General features: G+C 50.2%; 1 protein-coding gene across 7 annotated transcripts in view; it reads left to right on the forward strand.

The window, feature by feature from the left end:
- ARHGEF9 (Cdc42 guanine nucleotide exchange factor 9) overlaps nt 1-27,739 on the forward strand; it is a 207,574-nt gene that overhangs the window by 142,457 nt on the left and 37,378 nt on the right. For all 7 annotated transcript variants that reach the window (XM_071569486.1, XM_071569487.1, XM_071569488.1 and 4 more), the window contains 4 exons: nt 2,512-2,691; nt 15,106-15,297; nt 21,538-21,717; nt 24,040-24,272. In XM_071569486.1, coding sequence (XP_071425587.1) covers nt 2,512-2,691; nt 15,106-15,297; nt 21,538-21,717; nt 24,040-24,272 — 785 coding nt within the window. The remainder of the gene's footprint in view (nt 1-2,511; nt 2,692-15,105; nt 15,298-21,537; nt 21,718-24,039; nt 24,273-27,739) is intronic.

Genomic DNA, 27,739 nt, shown 5'->3' on the forward strand with positions numbered 1-27,739 from the left:
GACAAGAAAAGTGATTTTCTAGCCAAAGAGAATGTACTCCACTGCATTGACTTAGATAAGCTGAGTGCAGGATCCCAGTGAGCCGCGGGTGGGAGGTGGCCAAGGGAAAGGGGGACATGTGAGGTATTACTGTGAGATTTCTGTGACACTGGAATAAATAGTTCATGCAGTTTTACAAATCTCTGGTAAGGTCTCTTTGGGAATAGTGTTTACAGTTCTGGTCATCTGTGTTCCAGGAGGATGCAGGGAAAGTGTCTGCATGCCTGAAAGGGCCAGTGAAATGCCCAGGGGAGGGGAGAGCTGTGGGCCAAGACAGGGCTGGCAGGGCAGGACTTGCTTACCCTGGGAAACCACACCTGGACAGGGGCCATAACTACAGCAGGTGGGAAGCACTGGTGAAGGAGAAGAGCTCAGTCCTGGCAGAAGAACAGGTGACTGTTCACTGGCCTTGAGTGTATGGTGGGTGTTTCTTCAGCTGGGGAGTTTTCATCCCTTCCAACTCTGTCTTGGGTTTCTTTATGGTTTAAACTGGTCCATATCTGTGAAAACATCCGGGACCCTTGATTTAAATCAGAGCAGGGGGTCATGAGGAAGCACTGAAAGATGCTGAGCATTCAGATGTTGCAGTGGAATCAGAAATCAGTCTTTGTGACTGTTACTTCTCCAGATGTAGCTCCCTTGCTTTGCTGAGCAGGGGCCCAGAGATGTGATGACCTGCAAGTCCATCACCATCCAGTTCCAGCTGCTGCTGCTCGTTTGGATGGGCCCCTCTGGTGCCCAGCTCCTTCCAGCTCCTTCCAGCCCTGGGACCTCACACTAAAGCAGATGTCCTCTGCCATGAAAGGCACTGCCAGGCTAAGCCTTGTAGATCTTGCTGCTTTATGTACAACTGTCTCTAGTAACTGAAGAGCTGGAATTGCAGCTCTGATTGCCCCAAACCCATGGAGCTTGATTTCTTAAAGGAAAGCCAGGTCAAGGCAAATGGTAAATCAGGTTCTTTAATCTATTGACTGGGTTGCTTGTAGGACTTGCATGTCCTTCTCTGTTTATGCCAAGAACCCTCAAGCAGTGCTAGAAGGTTTCCTGCAAGTTCTCTGCAGGTAGTGATTAGCGAATGTTTGGAAAGCCAGTCTTAGAAAAGAACCATTAAGGACTCTCTAACCATTGCTCTTCACTTGCATAACTGCTGTGATGGGTTATTGTCTGCGTGCTTTGTGTTCCCTGCCTGAGCTGAGGGGACACTGTGGCTGGTAGAGCCTTGCCTTGTGGAAGGTCTGGAATGGCTGAGTTCTGTCCTGGTGGGCTGGAACTGGGATTTGGAGGTGAGCCCAAGTCCGTGCTCAGGACAGCTCAGTGGCAGAACTAATGAGCGAGGCTCAGGATGGTTCTGACAGGCTAATAAGCAGATGAGTGAAGTCTGTGTTTGCTGGGGCAGCCTCACTGCTCAGTGCAGGATTCCTGCAGTGGGCAAACCAGAAACACCATTTACTATTCTGGTCAAAAATACACGACTGTCAGTCAGAGGAGTAGTGGGTGTCCCGGGCACGGATGGATAGTTTGTCTTGTGCAAGCGCAAGCAACGGTGTTTGGATCAGTCCCTCCTGCCAGAATTAAGCAGAAGTTTCATCTGTCACAGCACCAGGCCTGCCAGAGCTTAAAGAGCATTTGGATGATCCTCTGGGACACAGGGTGTCACTCCTAGGAATGGTCCTGTGCAAAGCTGAGGGTTGGACTCGATGATCCTTGTGGGTCCTTTCCCAGCTTAGCACATTCCATGGTTTTGTGGTTCTGTGCAACTCAGTAGCCCACCTCTGAGGCTCTGTGTGCTCCAGGTGGAGTGATGTTCCATAGGTCCTCTGGGACACCAGTGTGGGCTCAGTCCAGTTTCCAGGGAGCAGGGCCCTGCACTGTCACCACAGCCAGTGCCAGCAGGTGTCCCTGAGCTGGGCTGTGCTCCAGGTCAGGGCTGGGGCAGGTCAGTGAGGTGCCACCGTGCCCCTCTGAGCTGCTGGGGACCTGGAGAGTGTCAGAAGTGACGGATATCAGTCCATCACAGCACAAAAATGGGGAACTTCCGCTTTAAAAAAAGAGTGTTCTTCTAGATCCATATGTTGCCTTTGCTTGGATTTGCATAGAAAGCCTCCCAAACCTCTGATATTCCGACTGAGCAAACTTGCTCTGAAGTGAGAATTCCTTTGCAGGCACCATCGCTTGGTTTTGTCCCTTCTGGGAAGTGTGCATTGTGCTGGTGGAGCTGTCCCTGCCGGCTGTGCATGCTCCTGACACAGCATGGGGGTGAGAGGGAGGTGCTGCTGTGCCTGGCCAGCACCTGGCTGTGGCACATGGGGCTGCCCTGCATGGTGGGGAGCAGGATGGTGGGCGGTGGGGCACGGGGAGGGTGGGATTGGCACAGGTTAGTGTGCCCTGGGTGAGCGCTTGGCTGTGCTGCTGCTGCTGCTGCTGCTGCCCGTGCGAGCGCCAGGCACTGACTCTGCTTTTCTGTTCCCCAAGCTGATCAGTGGTGGTTCCATTGTAAGTGCTGAGGCAGTATGGGATCACGTCACCATGGCCAACCGGGAGTTGGCGTTTAAAGCAGGAGACGTCATCAAGGTCCTGGATGCTTCCAACAAGGACTGGTGGTGGGGTCAGATCGACGATGAAGAAGGATGGTTTCCCGCCAGCTTCGTGAGGGTGAGTGACTTCCTTCTTTTTACTGCTGTAATGAATCACTGCTGGTGCTCAGACCATCGAGGAACTGAGCTGTGCCTGTGTTTGTTCTCACTGGTGTTTAATTCCACTGTGTATTTTTTTTGTCAAAAAATGGGAAGCAAAGTTTTCAAAAGAAATGAGTGGGGTAGAGGGAGGCTGGAATAGGTGTTGGCTCTGGTTTCCCATGCCCTCGGTATATGGAGTGGCCTTTGTTGTGTGTCTGTTGTAGCCCCTCTCCTTAAGCAGTTCAGTTCTGTGTGAGCTGCAAGTAGATTGTTTGGTGGGGCTTAAAAGTTCACCAGGGTACAGGGGATGCCCTTGGAAATGTCCAAGGCCAGGTTGGACGGGGCTTGGAACAACATGGGATAGTGGAAGGTGTCCCTGCCCATGGCGGGAGTGGAACTGAATGAGCTTTAAGGTCCCTTCCAACCCAAACCATTCCATGGTTCTGTGATCTGGACGAGCTTTCCCGTCTGTGTGTGGCACAGGGAGGTGTCAGCCCTCCCCTTCCCCAAAGCAGTGCTGCATTTTGACTTTTCAGCTGTTTTGGATGTAAAATTACTTCACTAATAAATCTGTGACCAGCGCTGATGATTTTTTAAGGAGACAAGGAGCCATTTTGTCTCTGTTCTTCTGCAGTAGCAGGTTTTTCTGTACCAGCCACCTCCAGTGACAATCCAGCCTTTTACAAATAAGGAGGATTTGAGCACTTAATGGGGATTTTTTTGCCCACTCTGTGATAAAAGTGCAAAGGGATAAGAAGATGTCCTTTGTGCTGTAGTCAACTCCTGCCACATTATTTGGGTGCTCTCGAGCCTTCCTCAGGGAGTCAAGACATCAGCTGTGACCTTCTGCACTTCCTTCTCCTCTCACCTCTGCCGAGGGTTCAAGAGGCAGAATCAGAGATCTAATTCTGTTGGAAGCTTCAGGGGTATGGTTGAGAAAAATGAAGATTTCTTTTGCTTTGTCAGATTGTGTGAGATGTGACTCCCTTCAGTCTCCAGGCAGTTTGGCAAGCCCGACAGGGGCAAGAGGAGGACTGTTCTCTCTGAAACCCACCCTGCTTTGCTTCTCTGCCTGTCTCACCTTCTTCTCTGAACCCTCCCTCTCCTGGGCAACCCTGAATCATCAGCATTGTGTGACTGATCACTCCACCTGGGAAATAGCCATGTGGATTAGGAGCATTGGGTTAAAATCTTGTAGTGACCACTGATGAGGAACCCAGACCTTTACTTGCTGCTGCCTCCCCAGCACACAATTTTTTCCCCTCTGATACTCAGGGTGCAGCTCTTCTGTCTCCTCCAGGTCTGACCAGTGCCAAGAGCAAGAGATCAGTGTCTGGAGCTGGAGCCTGGACTGCCTGAAAAAGTTTGTGCTGTTATTCTGGCCTAGAGTAATAACAGTTGGTATTTAGTGTGTCTGACCCTGCAGCCAGTGGAGACAACAGGTGTGGAAAATGCATTTGTATCAGATGTGATTGAGGTGAAACCCTTCCTGCAGAAACACTCTCACCTGTGTCACTGACACATCTCCTCTGCTGCTGCTGAAAGGCTAAACGAGAAGAATCTGTCTCACTTACATTTGCTTGATTTAGAGGCTGAAATATTCTGGGCCAGTTGAACTTCTCAGGGCATTGACCAGTGCTGTTCTCTCTGTGATCCTGGGGAAAGGATCTAACCCTCCTTTTAGTACAATGTCACACTCATGGGAAGTTTAAGAACAGTCTGGTTTTGCATTGTCCTGGTTTCTGAAAGCACCACACCAAACAGCTCAATGAGCAGGTCTCGCCAGGGCCCAAACCTGTGGATCATTGGGCTTGGCTGAGCTCTCCATCTCTCCCTGCACTTTTCAAAGGCTGAGAGGATGGGAAAAACTGGGAAAAACAAAGGAGAGAAGTCAGTGAATCTCAGACTGTTGTGTACAAATGTCTGATCAACATCCTGCAGCAAACCTTGGTTCTGAGGATCACAGTGGCCTCACTAGGCAGGTCTCCTGCCTGTTCTGCCTAAAGTCACAGCCCTGTGTCTTGACCTTTCTCCAGAGAGATCAATCCTTCCATCAGCTCTACCAGAGGGTAGCTTGGCTATTCCATCCAGGAGGCACTTGCTGAGCCTGATCTGGGACCAGCACCTGCCCTGGGACCGACTGATGTGCTCCCAAAGGAGCTGTGCTGCCGGGAGTGGGAATTACTATTTAAGAACAAGAGTTCTGGCCCATTTTGTCCACAGGTTTTCCAGGGAGGCTGGAGGGGAAGATTTGCCCCTGGGTTTCCGAAGCAGCTGAATAAGAACTAAAAGAACTGAGAGAAGAGCAGCTGATCGCTCTTTCATCATGAGGAGGCTGGATTTTTCTCTGTTTTATTTTGAGCCATGATGCCAGAAAACTGCTTGATTTAGCCTGGATGGTTCTAGTTTTACTTGCAAAATAATTGCTTTTCTTTATATTTCTCTTACGCAAGTACAGGAGGAGAAGGGAACAACAACAGCATGTTGAATAGCAGAGTAGGAATAGCATTCAAGTGAGGAATGTGAGACAGGCCAGACAGGTATAAAAACAAACAGGATTAATTTCAGGATATTTTAGACTTCAGGGCTCTTGTAAGTACTACCAGTGGCTGCAGCAGAAGATCAGTGCACAGTTGGGTTCCTCTGAAAGTCCTTTGGATCACTTCTGAGGACAAAACTGGGCTGCAAACCCAGTTTGCAATGAGATGTCTGACACTTCTTGCTCTCCAGCCAGATCATCTGAAAACCTTTGGCAAAGCACTTGGCAGTCACAAAAATCTCATAGCAGGAAACTGCACATTTGCAAGTGGAGAGGAAAACAGGAACCTGCTGATTCCCTTGGCCTCCTTTACATACGGAGTCAGGGGGTGGCAAACAAAAATTCCCTGCACATACAGGAGTTGTTGTCTCCATGCTCACACCTGCAGTAATCCTCTTAGTAGTCTGGGACTTGCCTGGAAGAAAGGGGGAGAGAGGAATACCATAGAGGTTTAGAAGCACAAGAACTTTCAAGGTGAAACTGGATGATAAAGTGATGCTTTTTAGGGAAAAGCACAACAGAGGACAAGCAAAATGTGGAGTTAGTAAGGACTGGTGATTGGTTTCTGCTGTGCTCAGGGAGAAGGTTATGAAAACCCCTAACTCAGAAGGCAGGATGAGAACTCCAGAACCAAATTTAAGGCTCATTTATGAGCTGGGTTTAGTACAGGTGAAGGTATCTGTGTTGGTTTTAGTGCCTCTTCCCCGATGAGCAAACTGGACACACACAGGGTTTAACCATCAACCCCTGATCAGTGCATGGTGTCTTTGAATGTCCTGACAGGTTGAGAGGTGCATTTGGAAAAAAAACAGCAGGAATTTTAAACAGGATTTCACAATCCTGTGCTGGTGATGCCACTCACTGCAGTTCTCTCCTTTGGGGATGGCTGAGCCGTGGGCTGTCTGCACCTGGTGGGGTACAAATGAGGTTTTGCATAGCAGCACATCCAGCATTGACATCTGCTCAAAAAAAGAGGCTTAGTGTTGGTAGGGAGGGATTTATAGTACAGAAAATAGTCCAGTGCTGCACATGGATCAATTGCTTTACCTTGAGGTCTCCTTTAGAAAACACAGTTAAGTCTCAAAACAAAATTCTGGTTGCTGAGCCGCACATCAAGGCTCCAAAATGACCCAGGTGAGACACTCCAAACACAGGAAATCAAATGGGCTCTGATATTTTTCCACTGAAAAAGAGGTAAAAATACTAAAGCTCATGGATGTTTAGTGCAGTGGAATCTCCCCACAGAGACATGGCAGAGTTCACCTGTCCTGGACAGAGAGGGGGATTTATTCCTGTGCACAACTCTCCTTAATCTCTGTGGATACCAACAGTCAGACTGAGTTTCCAGGGTGTATTTCTTCTCAGCTCAGCAGTAATGACTCTCCTTTCCTTTTGTTGCTAAGCCAAGGTAAAGGCAAAGCTGGGGCTGAGGAGGTTTTGCTGCAGCTTCTTGTAGTGCCTGGTGGCTGAGCTGTTGTGCAGAAGTGCAGGGTCCTCCAAGGCCCAAGCAGGGAGAGTTTTGGGTTCTTTGTGTTCTGTACCTCTTGCAGGAGAAGGTGCAGGGGTGGAGGAGTGCAGCAGCATGTTCTGTCTAACCATTGCCTTGGTTCCCCCAAGTGTTGTAATTTTAGATTGATTTTCCTGCTGAAAAGCTGCCTTTGACCCACTTTATTTTCTGCTGCTAAAGGAGAAGTGCTGGATAAATTGGAATGAGCTTTTAAGGAGCTGTGGAGGAGGAAGAGGCTCTAAACTCAGAGCCTTGTCCCAGTGCCTGACAGCTCTTACCTTTATTGGGTAGGTGGGTTTAGCTTTTATTGTAGGAGCTGTGACTGCTCTGTATTGCATGTGTAGTTCCAAGAGCCAGCCACACCTTGCTGCCCCATCTGCTTCTTTTTGCCTTTAAAATCTGATTATATCTTGATGCAAGAGCTCATCACTCACTTGCTCTTCCCTCTGCTGGACTCCTTGCATTAGCATTCCTTGAGCACCAAGGCAGTGGCACCAAGGTGAGGTTTCCAGAGGGCAGAGGATGGTGCTGAGGTGGCGTCACCTGTTAGGTGGGCAGAGCAGGATGTGCTGCAGTGCCTGCTGCAGTCAGTGCCTTCTGAAGGAGATTTTATTATCCCGTGGCAAATCCAGCATAAAAACCTCTCTGGTGGGGGCCTGGGCACAGCAGGGGCAGCCCTGCCCAGCCACAGCAGGGCTGCAGGGATTTGGGGCTTTCTCAAGTCAAGCAGCACGTGAGACTCGAGCGCTGCTTGTGCCGCTGCAGCCGCCGGTGCCACTCGGACAGGTCACACCCCCTCAGGGTCACACACTGGCATGTGGCCCTGTGCCAGCTGCCTTGCAGGTGCAAAACCAGGGTTCTGAGGCCATGCTTTGAGTGAGGCAAAGCAGGCACTGATGTTCACAACCCCTTCCCTGTCCCCTGCCCAGCGAGTCAGGAGGGAAGAGCCGTCCCCTTCCCAGCTCTGCAATGAGCTCTGAGCTTTCACTCCTCCCTGTTGTGCATCCCATGTGCCATCACACAGCAGGAGTGTTTGGTTTTTAGGAATTGGGGAGTGCTTAGCCCTGATTGATGGATAAAGCCAAGCACATCCACTTTATTGCAGTGTCCAAGAAGTTTTTGCTGCATGCTACATAGTGGAGCTCCAGCCCCTGGGAATCTGTGCATTTGGACTGCAGGAAACAGGGAGTAAGCACAGGACCAGTTCTTTAAAGCTGTTTTTGTTCACCTTTCATGGATACAGAGCCTGAAGCTGTTCCTGGTTTTGTCTTTTACAGAAATAGGGGTATTTCTCACCTTGGGTAAAGGGAATTTCTGAGGCTGGGAATGGAGAGTTTTAGAGGGAAGAGCAAGCGCTGGAAGTGGATTTGCTGAAGTTGAGGAGTTGCAGGAGAAAAAGAGAAGACATCAAAGAGCCTGTGAACTGGAGGAAAGCAAAGGGTGGTGAGGCTGGAGGCAGATTACAGAGAGAAAAATTCAGGCTGGGGAAGAAAATAGTGGTAGGACCACAGGAGGAAAAAGCAATTTGCTTCAACTACTTTTACTGACAAACATCCCGTTCCTTGTCCTGCAAGAGGATTCACTGAGATGGTCGAGTTTCCCAGCAAACTGCATCCCACCCACGGCAGGGCAGGAGGCTGTGGCAGGTGCTCAGCGGGACACACAGGTCCTGTTGGAAGACAGGGGAGGGGAAGCCTCTCTGCAGAGCCCAGACCAGGCTGTGACTCCTGCTGAGGGCAGGGAGAGGCTGTGCCTGGCTCACTGAGGCTGAGAATGCTTTACTTATGCAAAGCCCTGTACCATGAGCCCTCCTTGATTGCAAATGAGCAAGTGATCTTCTTAATCCAGAGCCAGCCCAGCAGAGCAGAAATGTGACACGATGCACGAGGCTGCAGACAAGGGCACAGCACCAGCTCCACCAGCTCAGGGACAGAGGGAATGGGGGCAGATCCTGCTGAGCATGGCCAGGCGGGAAGGACTGCTGGGGCTCTGTGCTGCAGTGGATTCCTGGAGGGTGGTGGAGCCTCTGACACTCCTAAGCAGTTGTAGAGCCAGTGGCACTGCAGTCCACCATCTGGTGCCAGGTGTTGGTGATGTGCTCACACTGGTGCTGGTTATAAAATCAGAGATGAGCAGATTCCCTGGGATGGCAACAGCTCTCTGGAAAGATCTCCGTGTATCATTAATCTGCCACGTTATTTAATTGTGAGCTAGAATCCAGAATGGCACATTATCTGCTAGTTCTGTCCTTGTGAACATCCACTGGAAGGAGATTAATAATCCAGATGGCTGGTAAAATGTTTGTTTTATCGTGGTGTCTGATTAGTATGGGATGATCAGTGCTCAGTGCCTATTCAAGGGAAATGTCCTCTGCATACAATGCATGCAGCCAGCAGGTTAAATATGCAGTAATTGCAGGGCAGCTCATGCTGGACCGGTGCCATTGGGTGATTTTATGCACCATTTGGCTATAGCTGCAAATTGATGAATCAAATTAATACAAATTTTATATCACAGAATCTCAGAATGGTTTGGGTTGGGAAGGACCTTAAATCCCACCCAGTCTCACCCCCTGCCATGGGCAGGGACACCTTCCACCAGCTCAGGTTGCTCCAAGCCCCATCCAGCCTGGCCTTGAACACTTCCAGGGATGGGATGGGGCAGCCACAGCCTGGCAACCTGTGCCAGGGCCTGCCCACCCTCACTGGGAATGATTTCTTCCCAGTATCCCATCTATCCCTGCCCTCTGGCAGTGGGAAGCCATTCTCCTTGTCCCGTCCCTCCATGCCTTGTCCCAAGTCCCTCTCCAGCTCTCCTGGAGCCCCTTTAGGCACTGGAAGGGGCTCTCAGGTCTGTAACCACTTTGTCAAAGGTCACAAAGTTTGTCAGGCACAGTCTGCCCTCAGTGAAGCCATGTTGGCTCACACCAGTCAATTCCTTGTTTTCCATGTGCTTTAGCCTGTTTTCCAGGAGGATCTGCTCCATGATCTTGCTCAGGACAGAGGTGAACCTCCCTGGGTGTTCTTTTTTCCTTTCTGAAAGGACGTCTATCACACAGAACATGAACTAGCACAGTGCAATGATCAGCTCTCCCTGGCTCCCATAACCAGTCCTTAGGGAAAAGGGGCTTTTTTCTTTGCCTGTTTTACTTTTGTCTGCCTCTGCAAGTTACTCCATTACACAGGAGCTGGTCATGACTTCCCAATTAGGGTTGAATTTTGAAATAGAACTGGGAGCCTCATGATAAGCCTGTTCCTCTCCACGTGTACCGTGGCCTTTCAGCGGGAAACATCACATAGCATGAGCATTATGCAACTTGAATTTTTTTCTCTCTGTAGCTTTTGTTGGTTTCTTTTAATTAATTCTTGACACAGAGTGTTCGAAAAGGCTCTCAGGACAGACATGGTTGTTTCGATGCTGGGCCTTTTTTGTGGCATGGGGGAAACCCACACAGTGCTGTGTTATTTCACAGCCCATGATGTTTTCCTTTGCAGGGGTGTTTGAAGGGACACTGAAGGCTGAGTTATTATTGTGGAGTAGCTGGTCTTTGCTGAACAGCTGTTGTTATTTAGCCTTAAAAAACAGCGGCACTGGATGTAGTAATTTAGTCTGGTATCCCAACACCCTGCCTGTGCCAAGCCACAGCTCTGGATTGCTGAGGAGGACAGGGCAGGAGCCTGGAAAGCTTCTTGGAATCCAAGTGAGCAGCCAAGCTGAGAGGCTGCCAGGGAACTGCCATCCCATCTTTGCTCCATGGAAAGTCCCACAGGAGCTTCTCAGGGGTGGCACCTCCGCTCCTGAGCTGGGGAGGCTGGGGGGAAACTGCAAGAAAACCAGAGTTAGGAAGTTTGTTTTGTCAAAAACAGAGATTTGCACTGAGCAGGGGTTACACCTGTGCATTTGTGTCCAGTGTACATTGGAAGGATGGGGAGGAGACTGACCTTTTCCCATCAGTGGGATCTCAGCTGCTCTCCACAGGCATTTCAGGCAGGACAGTCAAGTGTCTAAAGCTCAGTGGCCACCCTACTCACAGGTGACTGTGGCCTGGGCTAAAAGAGGAGCATTTGCAGCCTTGTCTGGATCAACTAAAGATGACATGCACTGAGTTTCTGTGCCAAGGCAGTGTCACCCCAGTGTCACCCCAGTGTCACCCCAGAGTGCTGTTCTGCGGCTGTCGCCTGCGGTGCCTTCGCCACGGGCAGAGGGAGCGAGTCAGTGAAGCAGAGAAGATCCAGCTTGGGGTGGTGGCACTGGGACATGGTTAACACTCTAAGTGCCACCTTCCTGTGTCCTAGCATGTCCCAGCTCCTCCTCAGCACGGGCTCAAGAGGATTTGAGGGCTGAAGGTGCAAAACCAGCCGTGCTGCATCAGACCATGAGTCTGTCTCAGCAGGTTGGTGCTTGTGGATGAGGACAGGAGTTTGGGCAGCCCACAGTGATGCATTTATTTCAACATCTGCATGAGTCTAGCTGTGATCATCCCTGGGTTTGCGTGGGGAAAGCCTTTCCAGTTTCAGTGAGTGGCCCAAGATCAGCACCAGAGCTGCCATTGAGCCTCAGCTTTTGTGAGTCATGGTCCAGACTTCAGTGATGCCCTGCAAGAATGACCCTTTCTGGAAGTTCAGAGAACTAGAGAGACCACGACAGAAAGCAGGAGCATTTGAACAGCACAGTGGGATTCATCCTCCCAGAAGCTGGAGAGTGTGGGGTGGGAGGCACCTTTGGCATCCTCTGGAACTGATAAAACCATTGCATTTGTTTTTAATCAAAGGCAGAAGTCATCTAGACCAGAGAGTGTTTTCTTTCCTTTTGGGAACATGAATCCTAGCAGGAAGGAGCAAAAATTTCATTAAGGAAAAAAGCAGGACTCCTGAGATTCCCAGATGAAGCAGGAGGGAGTGTTCCTGCTGTTCACAAAAGGCAGACCAAATTTGAGAAGTCCTGGAAGTTTGCAGGCTTGCTGTTTGCCCTGGACTTTTAAAGCCTTTAGGGTTCATGATTCAAGCTTACACACACACACATTGTTATGATTAGATCTTTCCTCCCTGATTTTTTAAATAAAAATAGAATTTTTTCTCCTGATCACCTGACTATAGAGCCTTAAAAGTGTGCTCTGTTGCCAGACTGGCAGGAGTGTCATACAACTGGGTAACAAGCTGTTCCAGTTGGGTTTCAGAAAGCTGCAAAATCCCTTTTCACAGGAGCAGGAACGTAGGGTGGGAAGTTATTTTAAACTTCAGCCAACAGGATTTAATACCCACATTGGTTCTACTTGATTTTCAACATGTTTGTTTCAAAATGCCAGTGAAGCTGTGTGAGGACATAGCCCCCCATCCCATGCCATTCTGTCCTTGCCAGGTCCCATTTTCCATTCCGAGGGTGCCCCCAGGCTGTCACAGCAGAGCAGGTGGTGTCACTGGTACCAGTAGGTTGTGCTCTGAGGTCACTTACACCAGCATGGCCAGAACTCAGCAGCAGCACCTGGACATCTCTTTTTCAGCATAAACCCCACGTGGAGTGTTGCTCTGCCTCAGGGTACCCAAAACCTCTTCCAGAGCAGAGGGGGGTTGCTGCGAAGAGCCGTGTTTCCTAATCAACTTTTGGGGTGTTTCTCTGAAAAAGAGACATTCTTCTGACCCTTGGTGCACGGTGCCAGGAGAGGTTTTTCATCCTGGATCCCCTGCACTTGGGTGGGATTAGATCACTGCTTTCCCTTGCAGTGACCCAGAGCTCAGCCAGGCCTCCCAGTGTTCATGGAAATTCTACAAAACCCCTTCCAGAGATCCATGTGCAGCCCCACAGCTGGGAGACAGCATGAGCTAGTCCATCTCTGCAGCAGATGCCACAATGGAGAACCCCATCCTGTGGGAAGGATGTGGGGAAAGGCCTGCAGAGCTGCTCCCAAACATGCTGCACCTCCCAGGGGTTTCCCTGTGTCCAAACTGGCATGGCTGGGCCTGGCTGGGCACACTGACCTGCCCTTCTGCAGCACCCAGGGCTGCTCTGCCTTTGCTCCAGCCCTGGTTTGGCCATGCTGAGTCACCCCAGGTGCTGGGACAGCCACACTCACCGAATCCCAGAATATCCTGAGCTGGGAAGGGACCCATGAGGATCAACCAGTCCAACCACTGGCCCTGTTCAGGACCCCACAACAATCCCACCCCATTCCTGAGAGCGTTGTCCAATCACTTCTGGAGCTCTGGCAGCCTTAGGGCTGTGCCCACTGCCCTGGAGAGCCTGGTCAGTGCCCACCACCCTCTGGGGGAAGAACCTTCTCCTGAGATCCATCCGAACCCTCCCTGGCACAGCTCCAGCTGTTCCCTGGGTCCTGTCCCTGGTCATGAGAGTGAAGATGTTGGTGCTGTCCCTCCACTTGTCCCCATGAGGATGTTGCTGGGCTTTGCTTCTGTCCTGTCACACAAGACACTCCCCTGACTGTCCCAGGCTGTGCTGTCCTGGGAGAAGGAGTGAAGCTGTTGTGCTCGGAGGCTCCTCCGTGCCTGGGGAGCAGTGCTGAGGTGCAGGAGGGGTTGTGCACCTGCCTGGCACATCCCTATGAGTTCCTGATGTGCAAAAGGAGGTTCCATGTGTCAGTGCAGGGTGGGGGACAGGTGGGGCACCATGTGGGCAGAGTGGCCAGGATGCTGGATCCCTCCTGGCTCTGCTTCTGGCTCACTCAGGCTGATGGGCTGCCCTGGGCTTCCCGCACAGCACTTGAGCACAGCCCAGGGGCAGCAGCTCAAGGTAAGGCTGGTGGCCCAGGGAAGAGGCATCGTGGCATTTAAATGGACACTGCTGCCCTACACCCTCTTGCTCCAGTCCCCAACAGCTCCTGGACACTGGGCACACTTGGGAACAGGGCAGAAAGTTTGGCTGTTTATTACTTTGGTGTTGTTCTATCTCCCATGTCTGCAACATCACCAACATTCTGGGTTGGGGCTTTATGGTCTGTAGAACTCACTGCAGGATGGCAAAACAAGGGAGCTGCAAGAGGTGGTTCAGCAGAACAGGGTTTTGATTGGGAAAGCAGGAGGGGTTGGGGAGTTTTGCTGTACTAATTTACAGGAACACTGCTCTTTACAATCTGTTTAAAGCCTAATATAAGCTGAATAATAGGAATGTATAAAAATCTATTAGGACTGAAGGGAAGGCTGAGGATCACGATAATGATGCTGTTAGTTCCCCATGTGCTCTGTGTGTGTGGGCAGTTCCACTGCTCACAGGTACATGAATTTTTAGGTTTGAAAGTCCCCAGTGTTTGGGATCTAAATGCTGAGAAGTTCCTTGATTTCCATCCCAGCTGAGGTGATCTGTGTAAGACAGCAATGTTTCTGTCAGCTTTAAGCTTTATTTAATGTTTGTTTACAAACTACCCTGCGCCCAATTTAAGTCAATCAAAGTTATTTTAAGCAGGTTTTATTTGGGGGGAAAGGTACCAGAAGGAGGCCCTTGATCCGTATGTTGTGTGCAGAGCAGTTCTTTGCAGACTGGAAGCATCATCTTTAGTTTGCAGTTTCAGGGTTTTTATTTCAGTGTACTGAAAACACAGGGATCCTTTTTCATTACTTTTTGCATTTATTCCAGTGTAGAGTACTCAGGGCCCAGTGCTTGGCACCCCATGCCAAGCTGCCCTCAGCCCCCAAGTTTTAGGAGACTCCCTCAGTCAGTGTGTTGTCCCTGTGGGCTGGAGACCCCAATCTGGGGATGCTGAGATGTGGGATTTGCCCGAGTCAGGAAGGCTGTTCATGTGAACTGATGAGGAAATCTGCTGTGAAATGAAATCAATGCTCATTCACAAACCCTGGCCTGGCAGGTTACAGAAACCCCCGAAACATAACCTGGTGCCCATGTGCACATTCATTCAGATCCCTGAACCAGATGCATCTCAGCCTTAAGTCAGTCACGTGGAAAGGGCTTACCCTCCTCCCAGAGGATCTTCCTGTTCAGACAGACCCCACCTGGAGGTGGGCAGGAACTGGCACAGCAGTGCTTTCCACCAGAACCTTCAGTTTTCCTTAGCCTAGTCTGTTTTACTCTTGTCCATGTGGGTTTGGAGCACTTGGCAGCATCCAGGACTCACTCACCCTTTCACGTAGATCAAAACAGCCGAACTTGCCATCCCTCACTTATGGGCAGAGCTGGGCAGTGTGTGGGGAGCCTTTGGGGAACCACATGAATGGGCTGTCTGAGCTGAGCTGTGTGGACAGCCCAGTGTGTCACTGCTGGTGTGAGGAGGGAGTGGATCCAACCTCTCCCACAGCCAAGCAACCCCCAAGCCAGCCCTGGCTGGTTGGCTCCTGCTGCTGCCGTGAATAAGCCCCTTGCTGTCCCCTCTGTCCCCACAGCTATGGGTGAACCAGGAGGACGGGGTGGAGGAGGGGCCCAGCGATGTGCAGAATGGCCACCTGGAGCCCGGCGCCGACTGCCTGTGCCTGGGCAGGACCGTGCAGAACCGCGACCAGATGAGAGCCAACGTCATCAACGAGATCATGAGCACCGAGCGCCACTACATCAAACACCTCAAGGACATCTGCGAGGTAGGGGCTCAGCAGGGCCCTGGGGGTGGGGTGAGCTGCCAGAGCCGAGGGCTTGGCCAGGGGCTCTGACCCTGCTTTGGCCCTGGGGGATCTGGGAAGAAGCCACGATGTATTGGAGTGAGGAGTAGCATCTGTTGATAAGTATTGATCATACCGAGAGTTTTCTGCTGGATCTGATAATTCCTCCAGTTTGTATTAACTAAAAGTACAATTTCCTGCCCTTTTTTCCATACCTCTTTGACTAAAACATGATGAGGTTGAGATCCTTCAAGCAGTCCTCTTAATTAAAACCCAATGCCATCTACTTTTGAACTTGTGATTGAGGAAATTAGGTTGTAATTAAACCAATCAGTTACCCATGTCATCTCTGCCTTTCATATCAGGTTCACAATTTCCCCTGGCTCAGGATGGGCCCCATTTGCCTTTGCTTTTGGTGAGACTGGGGGCAAAATGTTTGCACCATTGGAAATGAAATACGTTAGATTTATCCAGTGGAAGGGAACCAGCAAGCAAATGGGCTCTAGTGGCTGAGCCCACACATCCCCAGTTTGATTCTTCTTCTTCATTATGCTACAATTAACCACTACAACCCCTTACACACAGGATTGGTGCCCTGGGCTGAGCCTAGCCTGCAGAGCATGTGGTGCTGGGTGTTGAGGAAGGGGAATGCCCAGCTCCACTGCAGAGGGCAGCAGGACAGCTTGGGCATTCTGTGTACAGCATGTACTTATCTCTGAGAGACAGAAGGTCATTAGCACTGAAATCAAAGCACATAGATGCCTTTTAGCTCATCCCTTGGAATGTTTAGGATTTAGTGAGCCTGTGCCCAGTCAATGTGGTGAAGCCCCTTGTGGATTGTGCTTAGAAGAAGAATGTCTTCCTCCCTCCCTCCTTGCTGCTTTTCTCTTGGCAAGGCAGAGCAGCCATCCAAAAAGCATCTATGACGCTTCTCAAATATGGACGAGTCTTGGGATTTCAATTGGGAAACAAATGAGCTTAATTTCACTGTGCTATTTCGGTCAGACAGCTTTGCATTGGAGAAAGGAAGAACTGCAGGCACTTTTCCACACCCTGTTTCTTTTTCTGCATTTGCACTTATCTGTTGAAAAACTAAATAACCCTTAAGTTGCATCTCTAGCCATGTCACCTTGCTTGTGCCAAGTGGCACTCTCGGGAGGTACAGACAGGTACAGCCACAGTGACATCTGTGGGATGACACTGATTTACTGCACCTAATGACATGTCCCAGAGAGAGGAGAGATCTGGAAAGCTCTTTCTTTGCTCTGTGTGATGCAAAATGGTATTGAGGGGATAAATCTTACCTCCATGTAGAGCACCAGGAAGTGATTCAGCTGTCTCTGCTAAGGAAGGAGGAGGACTGAGCTGGGCATTCTCCTCTGTAGAATGATGGGCTGTGCCTGGCTGGAGAGAGAGCCTCACTGTGCTCAGTTTAATCAGAGCAATCCCTTTGCCTTGAGAAGGCTCAGAGACAGCTCCGTCATCCTGGGCATTTGAATGCAGCATGGCATGAGTGGGGCTGGAGACAGAGAGGCAGGGCTGGATGGAGCTCCCAGTGCCCCCCCAGAGGTGGGATTTGTGCCTCAGGATGAGCAGACAACCCTTGAGGAGCTGTAGGAGTGCCCTGACAGTGGCAAATTCCCCTCTTCCCTCGGCAGTTTATTGGAGGGTGTCAGGCTGACTGGCAGCAATGTGAAGCATGGCAGGGGATGGAAGAGGGGCTTGGCTGGATGGCAGAGCTGGGGCCTGATTTAGTGCTGAGTTTAGCAGCCTGTGGTTCTGCTCTTGTTGCTGAGCTGCAATGAATAACAAATCCTTACAGCAGTGGGGCACCTCAGGAGTATGTGGTCATTAGTGGAGAAGAGTGATTAAGAGCCCTCCCATTGCTCTCTTCTGCTGCAGATGTATTTCCACTCCCTGCTCCTGGATTGTTGTACACCACGTTGTTACTAATACCACACATGGCACAAGAGTGGCCAGCCAGGAGCTCAGGAGCTGGCCAGCACCAGGGGGGAATCTCCTGTGCCAGCCAAGGCCTGTGGGAAGCAGCTGCTTGGGGGGAATTCCCCATCCCAGCAAAGCCCCACTGCCCCATGGCCAGTGCTGTGCTCTGCTTAGGGCATGAACTGCAGCTGGGGAAACGCTTGTGTGGGGCTTTGGAATGGGGTAAAATGGGGAGTTTTGCTTGGAATGCATTATTAGAAGTGAGTGGATAATTGTTCTGAAATATCATCAAAGTAAAAAATGGGGATTGTTCAGCCTGGAGAAGAGAAGACTCCAGGGTGACTTTAATTGTGGCCTTCCAGTACCTGAAAGGAGCCTGCACGAAAGACAGAGATTATTTAGAAGGGCCTGGAGGGACAGGACAAGGGAAAATGGCTTCCCACTGCCAGAGGCAGGGTTAGATGGGATACTGGGTAAAAAACCATCCCTGTGAGGGTGCCCAAAGAAGCTGTGGCTGCCCCATCCCTGCAGGTGTCCAAGGCCAGGCTAGATGGGGCTTGGAGCAACCTGGACTAGTGAAAGGTGTCCCTGCCCATGGCAGGTGGTGAGACTGGGTGGGCTTTAAGGTCCTTCCAACACAAACCATTCTGGGATTCTGTTAAGGAAAAGGAATTGAGCCTTAAGGAAATACCCAGTAATAGGAATTTCAGGCTTAGCACTTAGTGCTTAGAGAAATAATAAACTGCTGAACACTAAGTTTTGGGATGAGTAGCAGTAGCCAGCCTTGCTGTCAGGCAGTGCTGCTCACCCCTGTCCTGTAAAGCACCACATTCCCCTCCCAGCTAACAGGTGACAGGACAAGAGGAAATGGCCTCAAATTGTGCCAGGGAAGGTTTAGGTTGCATATTAGGAAAAATTTCTTCATGGAAAGGGTTGTTAAGCATTGGAACAGGCTGCCCAGGGCAGTGGTGGAGTCACCAGCCTTGGAAATGTTAAAAAGACACATGCATGTGGCACTTCAGGACATGGTTTAGTGGTGAACAAGGTGGTGGTGCTGGACTTGATGATCTTAGAGGGCTTTTCCAACCTTAATGATTGTGATTCCATGATTCTTTAGATGGGTGTCCATCTCTGGGCTTGAAAGAAACCTCCTGCCCCTGGGCTTTGATACTGGGAGGGCACAGGCTCTGTCCAGGGTGTGGCATGTGCTCAGGCAGGACATGGGAGAACCAGAGGCAGAAGAGATACAAGGAGCAGGGTGCCAGGCCTTGAGAAATGAGCAGGAGTTGGACCAGCAGAGGGTTTGGGAAGAGAGGAGGTGTTCGAGGCAGAAGTGACAGGGCTTGGATGGGAACAGCGAGGCAATTGAGAGATCAAAGGAATCCTCCGTGTCACGAGTGGTGGGAGCTGAGAGGTCAGAAAGGGCAGCCAACTTCCAGTGCTGCATCTGCTGCTTTCCAAGTAATTTCACTTTGAATTTATTTTTTAATAACATTGACTGGATGGCACCTAAGCTGTGCCTCAGTACCAGGACAGCTCTGAGTGCCACATGGAAACAGCCTCGTTGTGTGAGGAGTGAGTGGAGCCTCACACAACGAGGAGCCTCAGAGTGAAGCAGCACAAAACCTCCTTGGCAGCAGCGTTACCCTCCTTCAGAGGCCCAGGGCTGAGGAGCTGCTGCTTCCTTTGTGTGCCCAGTCCCTCCTCCATGGATACCAGACTGCAGAGGGCTCTGGGATCTCTGCTGCCTATCTGTGTAGCTGTCTCTCACAGCCTGCTTGTACACACATTGTTTTTCTGTTTTGGAGCTGGCTGGTTCTTGCCCTGTTGAGGAACAGGCTTGTGTTCCTGCAGGACTTTGTTCTGTATTTTAGTGCAATCACAGTGCCTGAGATTCAGTGCTCACTGTAACAGGAATTTGAGTAAGTGCTGTAGAGTCCTGGCACCAGACGTGGCTCTGGTTTGCCTTTTCAGTTCAAACAATCTCAGCTTTGCTCTTGTGCTTATTGTGGGTATGTGCCGGTCAGTGCCACACTCACCTGCCTGCTCTGAGCCCTGCATGGTGTTTTATAGCCCAGTTGGTGCTTGGGCAAGCTGAGGGATGGTTACAGGGCAGTGCAGACAGCCCCAAACTGGCTCAGAGAGGAAAGAAACTGGAATATCATCACAGCTGCCTTTGAAATTACAGCCTGCAGTGGCTGTTACCTCCTCATTCTCTCCTTCACCCTGCTCTCAGACAGACAGCAAGGAGGGACAGATGGATGGATGGATGGATGGATGGATGGATGGATGGATGGATGGATGGATGGATGGATGGATGGATGGATGGAAGGTCCAGCTGTGCTGACAGTCTCTAAGTCCACTCTGGGGTGAAGAAAACTTAGCACTTAACCTCCTGCAAATACTTTCCAACTTTGGCCTATACTTCAGGGACTACATGGAAAAGTACTTTAAAGAGAGACAGTTTGGCAGCTATTTTTAGGTATTCATTGAGCAAAATACCCTCCAACATCTGCTCATCAGTCAGCTATCCCTTCTCTGAGCAGACCTGACGGGGTGAGCAGAAGGAAGATGACATTGTTTTATGTAACAGAAGTAAATTTAGTGGAAAAACTCTGCAGCAGCCTTCTAGCTGCCTCTTGCTGCATGTTACATAGAAACCTTCAGTCTCCCTTTCCCTGCTTGTGCTGGAAACCACCATCCAAACACAGGCTGGATAGAGAGAATAAGGCTTGGGAACTCCACACATGCCTTTGTTTTCCCTGTGCTTTTATAGGTGCCTGTACAGAAATGTGCTGCCTCAACTCCTCCAAGCGCGTGACTCCGGCGGAGTGATGAGCCAGCACAGGGAGAGTGGGAATAGGGGAGCATGGGAATAGTCAGGGCTGGAGTCACAGCCAGTGGCAACCCCGGGGCTGAGGGGTGTTTACACAAACGAGGCAGGGAGGGATGTCATGGAGCAGTGAGGGAGGGGACGCTGCTGCCCACGGGCAGCCTGGGGCAGGCAGAGGTCCCAGCACAGGCAGCTCAGGGGCGTTGCTGGCACCAGAGCCCTGCCATGGGCAGCCTGGCCTTGTGGCAGGGCACAGCTTTTTCTCTGTGTGTTTGCAAAGCTGTTCTGAGATAAGCAGGTAAACATGACCAGCACTATGGAGAAACACTGCATCGTTCGTCGTGAGCTTGGATTTTGGGTTGCCCTGTGACTGTCCCACAGCGTGGGAACCAGCCTGCTCTCATTCCTCCTGGCCTTGAAAAATGAGAGAGGGAAACCCAGGGAAATGAGTCATCCAGGAGCTCCTGCAGGAAGAGAGACCTAGATTAGGAAATGCAGAAGGTGTTCTGTAATGCAAAGTGAAAAAGCCAGGAAGTGCAGGGTAATGGCATCCTCGGAGCTAAGCTGGACATCACAGAGGTTGGGGCCTGGCCAGGTCGGCCAGAGTTGAAGTTCTCATTCATGTCTTTGACATTCTCCCTGTCAGGAACCACATGGTGAGGCTGAAGGGCAGTTTCTTAGAGTGTTCCAGGAGTTCATTGTGGCCCAGCAGCTGCGTGTCACCAGCTGGCAGTGTGGCTGTGTGACTAAGCATCCTGACTTCCCAAATATAGCCCTTCCACTGGAGCTGCTGGCATTTTCTTCCCTTCTTCTTTTCCTCTTCCTGTACAATAAAGGCAAGCAAAGTAAGCAAATTCATCTCCTGATGGACCCCCATGTTACTTCTTTCAGTTAAGAGACAACAGGTCAGACTAGGCCAGTACATGAGACTTGGCCTTGCAGAGATTCCAGTCTAAATCATTATGGTTGGACTTGGTGGTGTTGGGGATCATTTCCAACCTTAGCAATCCTATGATTCCATCATCCACACAGGTGAAGCACAGGAGGATGAAGTGTTTTGCTCAGTGCCTGTAGAACCTCACAACCCTCCAGCACATCAACTCTCCTGCCCAGCTTGGTGTTGCCTGCAAACTTCCTGAGGGCGCACTCAATCCCCTCATCCTCATTGTAGAGATATTAAACAGAACTTGATAAAGATATTAAACAGCTTTCCTGTCTGATTGCTGTGGCTAGAAGGAAAATCAAAGCGGGTATGTGCTCAAACAGCTGCTCTGCAACAGCATGTGGCACCAAAGAGACGTGGAAGCAGCAATGTTTGCAGGAGCTGCCCTGTAGAGCAGCTGCTGGAAGGCAGTGGGTTCTGAAGGAACAGCACTGGAACACCCCTCTTTGGAACCATCAGCCAGTCTGCTGTTCTCTGCAGGTTCTTGTCTCACTCTTTACAGGGTTACTTAAAGCAGTGCCGGAAAAGGAGGGACATGTTCAGTGACGAACAGCTAAAAATCATCTTTGGCAACATCGAGGACATCTACAGGTTTCAGATGGGCTTTGTGCGGGACCTGGAGAAGCAGTACAACAACGAGGACCCCCACCTCAGCGAGATCGGCCCCTGCTTCCTGGAGCACGTAAGGCACTGCTGGGCACTGCTGGGCAGCAGCTCTGGGCTGGCTCTGGGCAATGGGGCGTGTGGGGAGGTGGGAGGAGGACAAGGCAGGAGGCAGGAACCACTCCGAGTGACTTCTGTGCATCAGAGTGTTCTGGTAACAGGTCAGGGCTGTCCATCTGCTTTGTGAGATACAGAGGAGGGAGAACTTGGAGCATACAGTTGGATAGCCCCCATCTGAATCCCAGCACCTTTTCACATCCATCCTTAATCATGTTATGTAAGTGTGATGTCCCTCACCTACTCCCCACCTTCAGAATATGTCTTAAACCCATTCACAGGCCTCCTGATCAGGTCATGGGAGAACAGGAGGTTGGAGGAGGTAAAAAGGTCCAGAGAAGTGAGAAGAGGCCTTAGTTGTGTGTTACACAAGACCAGCAGAGGAGAGCACATGCGTGGGCTCTTTGCTGGGGCACTGAGATGCACTTGAAAGGGGTGAAACACCCACATATCTTCAGTTGCCCAGCCCATCATACTGTTCCATGTGCCTCAGGAACTGATAAACTGACCAGTGTTGGAAATATGTCAGGATATGTCAAGAAAATTACAACCCTGCAGTTGGAGGCTTTCCTTGAGAGAGAAGGAAGGTGGTGTGAGAGCTCCCCAGTGCTCCTGGGGTGCAGATCCTGTGCGGAGTCAGGGCTGAGCTGGCAGCAGTTCACCTATTATTGGAGAAATTTCTGATAGACATGCCTGAAACTTCAGCAGGGCATCCCTAAAGATGCTCACAGCTTCTCTTGGGCATCACTGTCCTCTCCTTGAAGTCAGTTTTCCTTGTGAGAAGGTGGATGAGACGTTAACATGGCTGGTTCTTATCAGAGCCTACAATCTCTGCTGCTTCCTTCCAAAGCAGCGTCACATTCCACCTCTGTGCTGAGATGTAAGAAATCTTGGTGAGAATCAGTAGCTAAAATGTCATGACTTGAGGCTGTGCTGTCAATTCATTGATAGTGACAATAGTAAGAATTGCTGCTGTTATTCAGAGGAAGATCTGACACTTGCCTGTCACCAGACAGGGGCTGAGAGCTGGCTGATAAACCCATGATAAATTATCCCTGTTTAGCCATTTGAGGAAACAGAGGGATGAGGATGTTAAGATCCTGTTTATGGATCTGCTAAGCATTTTATTCCTCCTCTGCTTTAGGAAGAGAGAGCTGTCAGTGCATGGCTCAGTCAGTGGGGATGGGAGGGATACCAGGCTACCCTGTTCCAGACAGGCAGGTTATTTCAGCCCTCAGGGACTGAGAAATAAGAATTGCTGGGCAAGTGTGTTTCACAAAATGAAATCTGTCCTTTATGGAATTTGTAAGGCATTAACCAGAACCCAGTGGAGTATCTCAGACTGACCTGCAATGCCTAGGCTTTACAGCTGGGCTGTCTCTACCTTAGTGCTAATGCTGGGCAGTCAGGTGGTGTCCACCCCTTGCAGTGAAATCTTCCTTTGACCTTTCATTGCCTTGTCTGTGACCCAGATGAATCAAGCCTGAATTAAGGGTGATGGCAAAAAAAAAGAAATTCCAACAGAATTGGCACCAAAAGACTTGTTAGACCAGTGCAAAAGGTGTGTGGGGGTTTCTCTTTGTTTTTCCAGTCTTTAGTGTTTTCTGGCTCTCTGGCCCTGAGGAAATCCACACTCAGTAGTTGGTGCCTTGGGTTCCCTGTTGGTAAAGAGAATTTCAAACATACCAGCTCCTCAACACTTGGCAGATACTTCGGGATCTTTCAGGAAAAGAGCTCTAGGAAGGTTGTCTTCTTGTCTTAGCAAAATCCAGAGCTCTGCTTGGTTCTGCCTTTACTTTTTCTAGTGAAAACCCCACCCAGTCTGAAAGTGGGAACAGCCACAGCACTGCACAGGGTTCCCATTAACACACCTGAACCTGCAGGACCTCAGCCATGTGTCAGTGTGCAGGTCCCTCTCTGCCTCCCTTTGCCCCCAGAGTGATCAGCACCTCCTCCAAGCAGGAAAAGTACTCTAGGGTGTGTCCTTCCTCCTGCTTAGGCTGTGCTTTCTTAGAATCCCAGACTGGTTTGGGTTGGAAAGGACTCTAAAGCTCATCCAGCCCCACCCCTGCCACAGGCAGGGACACCTTCCACTAGCCCAGGTGGCTCCAAGCCCTGTCCTCCCTGGCCTTGGACACTCCCAGGGATGGGGCAGCCACAGCTTCTCTGGGCCCACCCTCCCAGCACACAATTCCTCCCCAGTAACCTTGCCCTTCCCTAGCTGGGATGTGTGGTTGGCCGGCTGGGTGAGCTGCCTGACATGTCCCTGTTCCTGCCCCCACAGCAAGACGGGTTCTGGATCTACTCCGAGTACTGTAACAACCACCTGGACGCGTGCATGGAGCTCTCCAAGCTGATGAAGGACAGCAGGTACCAGCACTTCTTCGAGGCTTGTCGGCTGCTGCAGCAGATGATCGACATCGCCATTGACGGCTTCCTGCTGACGCCGGTGCAGAAGATCTGCAAGTACCCCCTGCAGCTGGCAGAGCTGCTCAAGTACACGGCCCAGGAGCACAGGTAACACCAGCCCAGGGCATGGGGGCTGCCAGGGCTCCTGGGCACTCAGGGTTGGGTTTGCTGCCTGGCTCCTCTCTCTCTGACATCCTTTGTAAATGGATGCAGGGCAAAGGTTCAGCAGACAGTTAAAGCTTCTCAAAGCACCAATTCTCGATGGAGCCAGACCCATCTCTGTTATAATCAGACATGTGAACTAATTACCCTTGGATGTACTTTCTGATGCTACCAGTTACACTAGAAAAATTACCTAATTAGCATTCAGTGGTCCAAAAGGCTCGTTCCCTTCTCCCGAGGAGGACCCTGGCACGCAGCAAGCAGAGGGCCAGGATCTGCAACTCCAGCCCAGACTTGGGGACAGCTCAAAAACTGCTCTGCTTTTCAGCCTGATCCCATCTCTGATTTTGCCCTGGGGTTTGGATTCAGAGGAGCACCTACAGTTTGATTACTTCCCAAAATTTCTGGGATTTCTTTTGCTGCTGCTGAGGACAATCAGCCTGACTCCCTGACAGTGTAAATCAGGAATAGTATCTGTGATATCATTTGTGATTTACTGCTGTAAAAACAAGGTGAAAGAAGAATCAGGTCCTGGAAGAGTAGATTTCCTCCCACCTGGCCAATTTCCTTTCTTTTTCCAAAACCCATTTAAAAGTAGGTGGTTCTGAGGACAAAAAAGATCGTAGATATTTCAGAATCACTTCTTTGTTTTTCCCCAAACCCAGCTCTAGAGGAGCAGAGCTGTGCTGTGAGCAGAGATGCATTGATTTGCTTTGACCTGATCCATGAGTTTGAGAGATTCAGGCTTGCTGAATGCCCAAAGTCCCCAAGTAGGTCATGCCTTTGGCTCCAGATCCAATTCCTTGCTTTTCCTTCATAATGAGACCAAAACAAACTTGGAGTGGACTCGTGGGAACTTTAGGGTTTCAGAAAGCAGCTCTGGGATCCCAGAGGTTGTGGGTTTTATCTCAGCAGCCATGAGATGACCCTCAGCACAGCCTGGGAGCTTGAGTGGCTTCACAAGGGGAGCAGCCTCAGAGAGGGGAGCTCTGTGTTTAAGTCACTTGGTAGCCATACCAAGGGGGATGTGGACAGTGTGATTGCACTGGGCTTGGATTGTTTTGGCAGTACATTCCTGTTCCCTTGGGGATGTTTTAAATTCACCATGTTGTTAAGTAATCACATACAGTATTCTGAGGAGACTTGGGGCTCTCCTGTGGTTAAGCTGCAGTCAGATGACTCAGACTGAGAGCTCTTCCACTAAATTGTGTCCATGACAGGACACAGCCAAAGACACCTTATTTCTCATTTCTTCATGTTCTGAAAAGAGAAAGCAGGATGATACTCCTCACCTTGCATTAGAAGGAGTAACCCCCCTGAGGCTGTGACACAGCTCAGGCATGAAACCACAGAGCCAGCAAGAGCCCTGTGCTGTGTCCCAGCCCTGGAGGAAGGCAAAACTCAGAGGGGCCCAGGGTTCCCAGGGAGGGAAATGCCAGTCTCTCTTATTTTCCTTCCTTTTCACTAACACTGTGCCTGTAGAGTTGTGGTTCTTCCCTGCACCAGGTCAGGACAACAGCACCTAAACCATAAACCTGATCACTCTGCCCTGAGTTTGCACGTGATACTTGGCAAGGATCTAGACTTGCATCCTGATTGAACACTGGGTAGTGGTAACTGCAGCCCCACTAGAGCTGACAAACCACTTATTTACCTTCATTTCACAGTTAGTGCTATCCTATTATTACTTCACTGGACAATTACTTTGCTTCTGCTATTTTTGCTTTTAAGGTTTTGCCAGCTCTGCCACAGACATGGGCTAGGAGCCCAAAAAGTTCAGTCCTGACTCTTTCTTCATTACAGCCTGAAAGAAAAACGTGCCTGGGGTTTTCTCATTGGGATTAGTGAATTAACATTCCCAAGACAAACCCAGCTTGGCTGGCACCAGCCCACTCTGTGTGGAGGCAGGATGAGGGTGCTCAGAGCCTGGCTCCCTTCAACTGCTTCTTGTTTGGAGACTGGTTCATTTGAATTTTTCACAAAGCCACATCTGTTTACCTCTTAAAGATTTACTCCTGCTTAATATGAATTAAATATATGCAGGTCCTGAGTGCAGCTTGCTGGTGTCCTGAGCATTCCCAGTGCAGAGCTGAGCTGGAGTTGAGAGTGTGGGAACACATTCTGTGAGGAGACTCTGCTCAGGAGTGCACTGTCATTACCCTCCCTGGCTTGCATGAACATAATTACTAGGAGATTATTAGTGACTGTCTGTAAGCTCTGCACCTCTCCCTGCCTCTGCAGATCCTTTCTGGCCATAGTGACTTTCCTACTTCCCTCCAAGAGCCCATGGACATTTTGCAGTTCACCTTGGCGTGTCCCCCTGGCACAGCTTCATTCCTTCTGTGCACAACCAATGCTCCCTTCACACAGATGATCCCACAAAGGGAGACACAAGAAGTTCTTCCTTGTGTATCATGATCACTTCCATCCCTGGAAGTGTCCAAGGCCAGGCTGGACAGGGCTTGGAGCACCCTGGGCTAGTGGAAGGTGTCCCTGCCCATGGCAGGGGATGGGACTGGATGGTCTTTAAGATCCCTTCCAACCCAAACCAGTCTGGGATTCTGTCATGGATATGTCAGGCAGCCCATCCTCTGCTCTTCGTTGCTGAAGGACGAGTCCTGCTGTTCTGGAATTTTGGGGGAATCTTTTTTTAACTTCAACTAGAATTTTGACATAAGAATTGAAGAAAAATTAAAAATTTATCTCAAGTTTTGATCCAAGTAAATTAGCAAATAATCATCTGTTTTATATCACAGTGTGATTGTTTCTTAAATGTATCCTGTTGGGATCACGTGCAGAAGGATCTAATTCCCAGCATTCCCCCTTGTTTCAGCTGTCACCAGCAGAATCCTTAGCAATAATCAATACAGTCATTCCCCCTGCAGCTGCCCAGCATGGCAGTTTTTCTCATTAGTCAGCAATCAATAGCAGCCCTTAAGTTAATAATACATTATGGTGGCATTGTGGCAGCTGGCCTTGCCTGTCCTCCCAATTGAAATGAGCATTACGGCTCCTTGGAATGGAAAAGGAGGCACAGGGCAGAAATCAATAGCATTGATTTCAACATCACTTTTTGAAAAGACTGATCATCATCCTCGCTGGCCCTGGCAGGAGCCTGTTCTCACTCTGTGTTGCTGCATTCACGGGCCCATCCAGGGAAACAGATTTTGCCATTGTTTACTCACCTGAAAGCTGCAGTAGGAGCAAATTCCACGGGATAAGGGCTCTGGGGCACTCCTGGAGTCACCTTATGGCTTGGGAGCTGCTTTGGTCATGGTCCACATGAAAAGTACTTTCAAATTTTCATTTTAAAAATGGAAAAATCCAGGCCCAAAGGTCCAGGCTGTGTAAACGTTCAGAGTCTCTTTCGGGATGCCCTTTAGCTGAGCACCTTGAGGTGTTGGGTTGGTAGA

This window comes from Pithys albifrons, chromosome 14, assembly GCF_047495875.1.
Source record: "Pithys albifrons albifrons isolate INPA30051 chromosome 14, PitAlb_v1, whole genome shotgun sequence".
Taxonomy (NCBI): Eukaryota; Metazoa; Chordata; class Aves; order Passeriformes; family Thamnophilidae; genus Pithys; species Pithys albifrons.